Raw genomic sequence first — 12,143 nt, 5'->3', positions numbered from 1 at the left:
TAATTATTGCCTTCTAACTTTCTTTTGTCAGATATAGAGCACCTAATCGTTTGTGACGTAAATCAATTACCATAGCAACAGTTACAGAGTTGTGTAACTGACGGAGTAACTTATATTGTCAGTAGTACATTGAAAAAAAAATGAAATAATGTTAAAACTTCATCATGTTTGATCATACACAGATATAGTTTTCAATTATATGTCTCTTTAAATAAATAAATAAACTGTTCATTTATTATCTGAAAATATGGAATAGCTATACATACTCCTGATGATGATGATAATCATCATCATCATCATCATCATCATCATCATCATCATAATCATCATAATCATCATCATCATCATCATCATCATCATCATCATCATCATCATCATCATCATCATCATCATCATCTTTCCCAACTGATGTAGAATGTAGTACTTTGTAATAGAGACTAGGGTAAATGAGCAAAACGCTCAGAAAGTTCAAGAAGGGAGTAGTTTTTAATTTGTAATTTTTTTCTATAAATAGTTCAAATGATTATAGTAATATCCTCGTTCATAATAATCATACCATTCTATATGCGATGTCCATAATGTGGGAGGGATATACTAGTTACATTAGTCAGCTTAAATTAGTAGGTGTAAACCTTACCGATGAAGAAATCTATCTACACTTCACACTGGATATATATGCTATTTCTGTTCTTTCCGCTAACATTTCCAATACCATAAATAACATTATATTGTGACATGAATAACTGTTTTCCTTTGCAAGTACAAGTGTTATTCGATGTTTATAACAAAGTTGACATCCTTCGAACAGGAGAACACTCGATGATCCTAGTCATACAAATCATTAAGAACTGGACTATCACTACAGTGTCGGCGATTGCTAGTGTAGAATTACTTTACTGATCTTTACTAGTACTTTATCATTTGCCTCTCTTGGTAGAAAGTAATATCGAGTGCAGTAGTTACATTTTTTTGGTAGTTGTCGACGTTGTTGAGTTTAACTGTCATTCCACAAATGTTATTAACACAGTGGTCATGCAGTGGTTATTTATTAGGTATCACCAATTATGTTATGGATACTTTGGTACATCCAGAAGCCAAGTCCCTTTCCCCGTCACAATTGTGTTAATTGTATTATTAAATTTATCAAAGCGTACAAATAAATAAATAAGATCAAAACAGAAAGAACTCACGGGTGACCTGTTTTCACCTTTAAAGGGGAACGAATACGAGGTTGGTTTAATCTTTATCTGCATTTCATTATGCTCAAAGGACACAAAGTGTCACTTTCACCAGAGTTATAAAAATTGGCAAATCTGATGTAGAAGAAGACCTACTGTACATTGCGACGAGGCATTATGGGAAACAAATAAAGTTGGGCGCTTCCAATATAGCCTCAACATTGTTTTAAATACATCCCACCCACACCCTCGGGGGTGGGTGTGGGGTGGGTGGGTGTTAAAAAGTCTCCTATAGTTGTTTAGGGATACCAAACCTCGTCAGAGAGCCACGTGACATGGACGTTGAAGACATATGTTCGTTGTTTTCATCAACAATGACAAAATGTACACCAAAGTATTGTGGAATCGTCGGCCAACAGAACGTTATGGTGGCTGGTTTAATGCCATTGGGTAATTTTGAATTTCCGACGTTTTCACTTTGTATATAATTTTAGGTTTCCAACATTTTCACATGTGAATTTCTCAGTTGATTTTAAAATTTCTAAATTGAAAATGTCTAAAATACAAAATCAAGAAGAAACAAAGTGAAAATGTCGGAAATTCAAAATCAACGACAAATAATTTTCACAGCAGAGAAAACATTTCCTGAGAAATACAAGTGAAAACGTCGGAAATTCAAAATCACCCAAATGACACTCATTTTAACAAACCACCGTAGAATGTACCGGACTTTACTGTTTTATAATAGTATTTTATCCAACATATTCAAATTCTATTTTCAGTAGTCATAAACCAAAAAGCTTCCTGAACCAAACATCACCGGAGAACGATATGGCATAGATAAATATCGAAGAAAAAATGCCCAAGTTCAAAATCGACAATGAGAAAATGTATAAAATAATAGTCATCCGAGATACATATATCCAGGTTTTATTTTCAGTTGATATTAGCGGTAGCAGTAATTGGGGCGACATTTTTCCACAATTGTTGAATTCTTGTTCTTCTTTGGATTTTGATTCTATAATTTCATTCATTTTACAGTATTTGTACATGCTGACCTACGCACGCGTATTTTCATGTAGTGATCACACCCCAGGATCACACACCCTATCAACATCATACCGCAAACTGCATATACTAAAACCCGGGTTGGGCTATTGGGCTGAGTTGTTGGGCTATGCTGGGCTCTTGAAACAATGAAAGTGACTCCACAAATCTACAATTCATTGACAGACGGGTGATCGGTTCCGTATCTGGTGTATGTAATGTTCACAGTGTACAAAGTACCAGCAATATAATTTGCCAGAGGTGCTGTTCCCTGTCAAGATGTGTGTTTTCAATTAGGACAAAATTAAAAGAGAAAAGCCAGAAAAGTACAGCTACTGGGGCTTCCACGAATGTGTTCTTGGCAAAAAAACATAGGGCACTGAAGTCGTATAATATTTAGTCTTCAGTGCCATGGAATAGAAAGTTTACTAGGCATTATATTCAGCATATTCAAGAACTCTTGCCAAACACAGCTGTGAAGATAACTTAGCAGACGTTTCCAGTGTGTGTTGAAGCACAGAATGGGATGGAGGACAAGGGTAATCAACTGATGAAGATAGTGTCTGGGCTGGTGAATGAATGCATGTATATAAACTTCAATCAGAGGCTAGACACCACCATTTGTATTGATGTTGAAACATTCATATATATATATATATATATATATATATATATATATATGTGTGTGTGTGTGTGTGTGTGTGTGTCTATATATATCTATATGTATATATATATATATATATATATATATATATATATATATATATATATATATATATATATATATATATATATATAATTGACTGGGTGTTGATATAACCACATAAAAGTGCTCAATGCGGTTAGTAGAGCGAATTATATACAGGTTTTGTAAATATGAACAAAATTACATGCTATTGACCCTACAGAACTGTTTTGTGAGGTGTGTATTCCTCACTCATCAGGGGTAGAAACCCCTACCCCCTGATGAGTGAGGAATATACACCTCACGACACAGTTCTGTAGGGTCATTGGCTTTGTTCATATTTTCAAAACTTGTATATATATATATATATATATATATATATATATATATATATATATATATATATATATATATATATATTACATATATATGCATATATATGCATGTATGTATGTATGTATGTATGTATGTATGTACATACCGATATGTATGCATGCTGCCACTTGGGTTAGGGTTAGAGTTAGGGTTAGGTAACATAATATCAGCCCATATCAATCAAATTGCTGACAACCATGTACTCAATTGTCAGTTGTGATGAGAGAATGAAGTGGGTCTCACAGGAGTAAAACAGGAACACACGGGGAAGATGCTGGGGATATAAACATTGTGGCAATGTTGACTTTGGTCCTGACAGTGTCGGGAGTGTGCCAATCTAATCTTTGGGAGTTGTGGACCTTCAGCTCAGTCAATGAGATCCACATACACAGGTGTGTATTAATGCCATGCCTTCACACAGATTCACACAGTGGTAGTAGTGGGAATTAACCAATCCTTTACATCTTTCAATATGGTAGCTTTTGATTCTGGGACTTGTGTCCTTTTTCTATTTCTGACAGTATTTATCCTATGTTTTTGAACTACTTTAGCAGTTCAAGTTTTAGAGAAAGAAAGTTGAGGGAGGGCCACTTCTTAGGATGACGGAATCGGGGGGGGGGGGCAACATTGTATGCAACAGCTGGGGCCTGATTTCCTCTGGCCCTCCCCCTTGTAATTACTGAAGGCTCCCTATGTGCATTTGTCAAATTCAGTAGTATGATATATTTCCTTGAAATGCAGCCATTCCCCATTGTCTTTGTCACATTGGAAATCACGACAAACAGCAGCCCAAAGACTGTTTGTAGGCTTGTAACTCTAATGAACCTCCTTGGAAATGATCACTAGATTTGAAAAACGACAAGTCTCTGGGCAACTCACGGTCCCCCTAGATATATGGACTGGGGAGTAACACTCATGGTAGAGGTTATAGGAGTGGATTAGACCCCATTGAAATCATGGCAATCAATGGACTTAGTTTATTTGAGCTTCATCCATTGATCTCATATTGTAATATTTACTGTGCATGTGCCAACATGTAGGAAATGGCTGTGGTGTGTTACAAAACACAAGTCACTTTCCTCAGGCTTGGTGCAACACAGACTGTTTCCTTCAGGCTCCATCCTTGGGGGAAACAAAGAAACTGTGTTGAGATAACCCACAGCCTCTTTGAAGGAAACAGACACATGGTGTTGTCCAAGTAGCCAGTCAACATAGTTGACTTGTAGCAATAGTGAGGTATATCCAGTGTACCTATTTTGAGCAGTCACAATGTTACTGTAAAGTTGTGGGCATGCAAAAAGTTGTCATCACGCTATAAACAGTATACCAAAAACAGTTTTGAAAGATTTGTTTTTCTTCAGGGGTTGACAGGGTCTATAATTGAAGATCAAACCTGCCAACACCTATGGTGCTGAATACAGTAAAGGTCTTGCACAGAGTGAAATTATTTCCGGGTCAACTAATCTCACAAACCAGCACTGATATTTTGTTCGGGAAATATCTGTTTGAAGGTGCTGTAAAAGTGGCTGTGGTTTACGACGATGTGGTCAACATCTTGATAACTTATTGGTAGGTAAATCAGTAGTTCTACAGTATTGCACTATTGTCTGTAGTTTTAGTTGAAGTTTTAATAGTATACAGAAAGAAAAGCTTGCCTTTAGTTATTTTTTTGGAAAATCTTGAGTGATTTTAACAGCATTTTCCAGTCTCGCTAAAATTTTCGTTGAATTATGTAACTGCACTTGAACGAGGATCCAAAGATTGGCAATTTATGACACTAACAGCACATATTATCACTAACATGTTCATGAATGTTCTCAATCATCAGGGTATGAGCTTAATCATCATATGGAATTAATGACAATCTATCCTACTGGGTTTGCAGTTATTTTGAGTGACGACAGCTTCATGTCTTACCCCGGACACTTCAGGCCAACTGATGGCAAATGGTGACACATGGCAGAGTTGACTTGTCACCTGACAATTCCACTCTGCCACATGTCACCAACCACTTGTCACTAAATGATCAATCGGCCTGAAGAAGCATCCAAGACAGCATGTGAAACTGTTGCCACTCAAAACAACAGCAAGTCCAGTACGAGTGATTGTAATTATCCAAGCTGTCAACATGTATAAGTCTCCAGCTATTATGATATGTTTTGGTATGTTGTTTTGTGGTATATATTAAATAGTGAAGTTCATTACGATATAGACTCAAGTCTGTATAAAACATTTATTTCCCTAATACAGTGTAGGTCGCAGTCTACAAGTAAATAGAAGAAAACACAGAAATGAAACGTTTGAAACTACTTGTCTACATCATCAAGTGAGTCTGAGATACAAGTTGAGGACCTGTCCATACCAAGTCCAGTCTATACAGAGTCCAACAGAACAGGACCTGTATTCTATGACAATGTGTTGAGACATACATGTAATGTTAATATTGCAAGCTGCATTGCGTATTTGGTTGTCTATTCACTCAAGTTCCTCTTCAATGATGGCTCCACTGCCAGCAGCAGATAAGGCTACTCTCTGAGAAGGAAATTCAAGGAAAATGTTTGGTTAGACTTCTAAAGCCACCTCTAGAGGGATACAGCAAGATGAGTGTCATTATGTGGTTGTGTGTATGTATAACGTATGTAATGCATGCATGTATGTATGTATGTATGTATGTATCTACGTACGTACGTACGTACGTACGTACGTACGTACATAGGTAGGTACATATATACGTACGTACGTATGTATGTATGTATGTATGTATGTAATGTATGTATGTATGTAAGTATTGTGTTCTATTGGGTTCTATTTGGTGCATGCGAATATTAGAACACGTATAACCGTTAATCATGCACGGTTGTCGTTCTGTTCCATAACATTCAGATATAATATTCAGGTGTTTATCTAATATGTCTTGCCTAAAAATACCTTGATAAAGAATTTTTAATCGAAACATTGGATTTTACATCTATTTATTCGGACTGTCTCACAAGTTCCTTATGCATTTCTATGTATGTATGTATGTATGTATGTATGTATGTATGTATGTATGTATGTATGTATGTATGTATGTATGTACATGTATGTGTGTATGTGTGCATGTGTGTGTGAAGAGGCGTGTGACTTAAGTGCAAAATACCAGGAGGCAAAGAAACGGAAGAAATCTGACATTCAATGGTTGCTAAGGGCAACAAGGTTTTCAAACCTAACTAGTTGTGACTTGATGATGGCGAGAGGTTTGGTTTCAAGCAGGAGGATTCAGTGTAGATATTAGCATTTGAGGATATACCCCCTCCTTTCACCAATTTTAAATCAAAGAAAGCTAAAATACCTTAGACACAACTGGATATCTTTGTAAAAGCATCTGGAAGACTTGGGCTGGCAGGGTTTGTTGTAGAACTTGAAGTAGTTGCTGTGGCTGACCACAAACTGCCACAGCATTTGTCAGATGTTCAACACCATTTTCAAAATCACCTGTCCACAAAAAAAGACACAAAAATATAACTATGTATTACTTCATTCTCATGATTATTTCTCGTAGCATACATGTTTTGGATAGGTGGCAAAAATTGTTACTTTGTACAATATATGCTAGTTCTATATTTTATACCATTCCTGTTGTTACAGTACATGTACACTCATATCACTCATGTCATGGAGTGGCTAGAGAGGCTGGCTTGGAATCTGCAGGTTGCAGGTTCAAGCCCCACCGATGCCGTTTGTTTCTCAGTGGCTAAAGTCCTCGGGCAAGATTTGAACCATGACTGTGCCTCAGTCAATCCAGCTGTATAATTGGGGACCTGAGGATGGAGGTTGCAATGTAAATACTTTAATCCTTTGTGCTTATAAAGGCTATAATGGATTGTATGCTCCCCAGGGAGTTGAAGTATAAAGGGCTGTTGTGCTGCTATAGATCCGAGCTAGGAGTAATAATTGTAAAGCACTTTGAGTACTGAGACTAGGTGTGAAAGCACTAAATTAAAATCAACATTATTATTATTATTTGATTCCACGTCAAAGCAATCATCAAATCATATACATACAGGTTCTTTGAGACTTCTTTTTCGACACTTTTACTCATGAGTCATACACACAAAGATATAGCACCATCTTGTTTTTGAATAACCTGTACTAACTATGACCGTTCTCTTCAGTATCACTAGATATACAGGCAATGCAGCAAATGCAGAGGAAGAAAACTGTCAGTAATTTTCAGAAGCAAATTACTTGTTATCAGGAGTAACAACTTGATGATGTTTGCTTAGGATTTATCATTTCTACTTGAGAGGAAAGCAGAACAAACTGCAGATTTACTGTGTTATTCATAATTATTCTTGATCTAGAAATAGTACAACTGTAACCTTTTTCCTTTTTTCACTTCTGCTTCTGCATTTTGTTCAACTTTTAACTCAAGCGTAATCTGGTGATCTTGTAATTGTTCTCAAGGTGTCTCCATTGGGGGCTAATGAAACTCTTCCAACAACTTCAACTGTTCAAAGGGTTTGTCATCCTTTAAATACTCCACACTGTCATTTGTGCACTTGGGATCAGTTATGTGGAATGAATATACAAAATGTACATGTAACCAAAATCATACTTGTCTCTCGGGTAGACATTTTTCATGGCGTGGTAGGGATATGTTTCAAAACTGCTCGTAACAGCCCTTGCTGTCATTGATTTTGATGCAGATGAGTTAGTACTTGTAGTGGATGAACTATATGATGTACATGTACAGGTACATGTATGTGGAATTTGCCATGAGATGACTTAGAAATTGTGCTTTGTCACCGAAGTCAGCAACAGAAAACACTGTCCTTACCAATGAGTATACCTAACACAGTGGTACATGTACATTGTAGTTGGTTGCTGAACTTGCTTATGAAATACCTGGTCTGATGTTACTCTCTATGCTACCAACAATCCTTTATTGATGCAAAATTTTAGGTACCTTGTATATTCATACTACAGAGCTGTATATTAGCCTTTCTTGATACACAGTTAAACAGTAAGATATGTCATGTCGACCCACCCTCACTGGTTTAGGGGTTGACTGATGTGTGAGGGCGCCCTGTCATAGTTTACCTTACAGACCAAGTTTCCATATCCTCAGCATACACACAAGTGACTACGGTACTTCTAGTCTGAAGTAGCACTCACATCACAATTATTATGGTCTACAAGCCATGTAAAATCTTACCCTCTGCAAGTAATTCCTCTCCAAGCTGTACTTGTTCAAGGAAAAATTTCTGAACTGCTTCTGTGTCTTTGAAATCTGGCAGCTGTAGCGAAAGACAAGAAAATATTGATTTCATTGTTTTCACTTCTTTACATACATCGACATTTATGATTGTTTTCCTTCAAACCCACAAAGACTGATGTAACTGCAGTGAAGGGTGCTGATGTATACAGACTTTGGTTAGTTTGACAGTTCTACTAGTTTGGCCATATCATTTTCTTGGTTTTATCTCATGTTATAATCGTTGCACTCAAGCCCAGTGTGTGCTATTTATTCATTGGGAGAACTAATTATATTGGTTCCCGTCCAACCAGTGAATTGCCCCATGAGTCTAAGTAAAAATATATCTTGAGTGGAGTGATCAGGTGATCACTGCAAGTCTTGCACACCCAATAAAATACATTCAGAACACACAGCAAATATGTTTAGACTAACAACGGTCACGGTGCTTATTAGGAACTGAAAGAATAATACAGTATAGCAGTTTGGTACATTGTGAACGCCTATACCAATTCAACCCGCCTCTCTCTATACTACTGCTATCATATACATTTAGCATCTACTTATCCCTCACTATGCTACTGACAGTTTGTAGACTGGCTTGACAGTTCAGCTTGCTGGGCCAATGAGAGCAGAGAAGTTGGCTGTGAAATTGCAAGAGTATGGAGTTATCTTTACCCTAACACCCAAGTTATCGTCGCATCCAGTGACTCCTCGGGTAGACTTACAAATTACAATATCTCTGGAAATCTCTCCATTTTATACTAAAACCCATTCATGATTAGACAAATGATGTACACAATATATCTTATGTTTTGAGGTCACACTCCATGTCATGATGTGTGGGAATAGTGCGAAAATGTACCCCATGTGACATGTCTGGAGTTTACCATCAATATACTTAGGCAACTCCTCAAAATCATTACTGTAGGAAATAACAGAAAACTGCCTAATGCTAAATACTTGGCATAGGAAAATATCCGACTGCCACATAGTGACTACCACAAATCCTTGCAAGAAGCAAGGGAAATGGCTAACATGGTAGTTGGTTCAAAGGATACCACATGAATTCAGTACGTTTGACAAACTTGATTAGTTTCATTCACTTTTTCTTTTCAATATGAAGCTGGCATTGATAAGAACTTAAGCAGAAGTGATGTTTAGCTTTGCTAGGCAACTTCCATTAAATGTGTTGTCGACTGTTTTTATTGTCAGAGTAACTGTATAACAACAGAAGCAGTTAATGTGTTTATTGACAGAAGTTCCCTACAAAAGTCTGTATATCACTTCCGCATAAGCTCTGATTGAAGCCAGCTTTGTATTGGTAAGCGACAATGTATTAAACCAATGCATTCATCTCATTTATCTTTTCCCTTTAATGTACACACCTGCAAAAGTGGATTCACACTTCACTTTATACAATGGTGAACACACTAATTTCTCCCCGTTTGACTTGGAAGTTGAACTTGCCTATTTTAATTTGAACTTGACAAAAGCTATAAGGTAGTAAAACCCCTGAAATGATTGATATTTATAGAGGAAAATTCAGTCTGTAATTATACAGTCCTTTCCACTGTGAGTCCTGTGGACGATGAACTGTTGGCCTTTTCAAAATAGTACAGAGTCTAGCTATGTTATGAAGCCTTATTTCAAGTATGTAAAGAATCACGATTGGACCTCATTCAACCTACAACAGCTGTAAGTGGAGTATTATTTTTTTGATCAGACAACCAACAATATACTCACTAAAAATTGTTAAGATACCGATAATTTGACATTGTGTATGTCAATCAGAGGTCAATTTTATCTACAAGTAATATAGTAGTAAGATGAAATCGTGATTTATGGGGGAGGGGGGAGACGATGACTGATTTTTGGGTACAGACCCAAAAATAAATTTGATTGGATGTATTGGACCATACCATGTACAACATGTACTGCTCCATGAATATGTTTACCTACATGTGATTCACTGCTGTGTTGAGTGTATAATATTACGACTTGAGCAACTCATTATATTACACAACGTCATGGTTTTAAAAAAAGTTTCAGTTGCAGCTAGTGCAGCTTTGAAGTCATATTGATACTCACATTAAATTTATCTGAATTCTTGTCCTGTTTGTCTTTCTTCTTCTTCTGCCTCTCTACGAACAAAGTGACAATTTTCAAATTTTACAGTCATATTCAGTTCAACAAAGTATTATTTACAGTCTTTTTATATATATAGATGTAATGAAAACATTCAGGTAAATTCAGATGTGATTTTTGTTCATTTACTCTATACAGTGTCACAACCTGAGTTTCTAAGCTTTTCACTCAAGTTAAAATACTTACATTAATACATCAATATTCACTTTTCAATCAGTGAATGTTGAAAGTATCAAATGACAATTTCTACTTGCAGCAAATCCCACATTTTTACTGGTGTCTCTTCTGAGACATGTAGTAACAACGCAGTGTAGTTCACTCCTTGTGATGCTGAAGAGACATCAGTTAAAATTTGGGATTAGAGCGCCCCCCCCCCCCCCCCATTTTTTGACTATGAATAGAAATTTTCATGTGATGATAATATTTTCTTGTATAATATGTATATCAATGCACGACCTTTGACATTACAATCATCCTCTACAATTGCATAATCGGGATTACCACCACACTTCTAAAATACATACATGTATGTGTAATAATGTACATGATTGTTATAATAATATGTTAATATTTTATATGAGCTTTGCGTTTAGTCAAATTGCAAGTGATCCTTCAGTAAGTAGAACACTGAAAGTATCTTTTAAATTTGCAGCAAAATTTACACCCCAAAAAGTATACTACATGCTTGTGTCCCTTTTATCATAAAGATGAAAATATGTGAAAATGAGCATATACAATGTGCTATAACTTTAGTATAAGCTTTCTATTTCAAATCAATTTGAGATGTTTTTAGTGATGTAAATTGTAATTTTTTAGTACAGCCAATAACCACAGTCCCCTGTCCCCGTGATTATACTATTAAATTATCTTGATATACAGACAGATTTCGAAATGATGTTAAGAATCGATTATACATGTACATGTTAAATTTTGGTCTCACATATATGACACACCAGTAGTAGAAATCACGTTCGACACTCCTGAGCCCACATGCGACTGTGGTCAGTATTATACAACGTTAGCTCTGTCTCTCGCTTCATTCTTTTATCTACAACCGAATGAACCAGGATCTACTTCTGGATACTGTCGGCCTATAAATTATCACTCCTGCGATTGAATCGTCATGACGCTGGTCATCACACGTGGTCAGTAGTGTATCGTTACATCAACGTTACCCGATCAAAATGCCGGGTCATTCCCCTCATGAACACTTACTTTCCTTCAGTTTTTGTCTGAATAGTGGGTCACTCCTCCTTTTCCTGTCGAAGTAGATACAGTAACCAATGAAGAGAGTACCGCATACCCCAGCAGCAATACCGAATGCAGCTTTAGAAATCATTTTGTGGTTATTTTACTGAAATATTTACAGGTCGGAGACGAGCTTTACATTTTACAGGTCATGCTGGCTTTGACTACGCATGCGGATATCGATTACGAAGTTAGGCTGATAGTTACCGGTGATACGATTGGCCAA

At 36.6% G+C, this 12,143-nt stretch overlaps 1 protein-coding gene across 1 annotated transcript; it reads right to left on the bottom strand.

Annotated features, from left to right (window-relative positions):
- Positions 1-5,504: 5,504 nt before the first annotated feature.
- On the bottom strand, positions 5,505-12,082 carry LOC144453315 (mitochondrial import receptor subunit TOM20 homolog). The gene is made up of 5 exons (XM_078144573.1): positions 11,885-12,082; positions 10,613-10,665; positions 8,483-8,564; positions 6,617-6,759; positions 5,505-5,817 (listed from the first exon to the last, which is right to left on the bottom strand). The coding sequence occupies exons 1-5, from the start codon at positions 12,006-12,008 to the stop codon at positions 5,761-5,763; spliced, it is 459 nt and encodes a 152-aa protein (XP_078000699.1). The 5' UTR covers positions 12,009-12,082; the 3' UTR covers positions 5,505-5,760.
- Between the last annotated feature and the right edge of the window lie 61 nt (positions 12,083-12,143).

Source organism: Glandiceps talaboti, chromosome 2, assembly GCF_964340395.1.
Source record: "Glandiceps talaboti chromosome 2, keGlaTala1.1, whole genome shotgun sequence".
NCBI lineage: Eukaryota > Metazoa > Hemichordata > Enteropneusta > Spengelidae > Glandiceps > Glandiceps talaboti.
The sequence above is the reverse complement of the archived record's forward strand: the minus strand, read 5'-3'. Positions and strand labels throughout refer to the sequence as shown.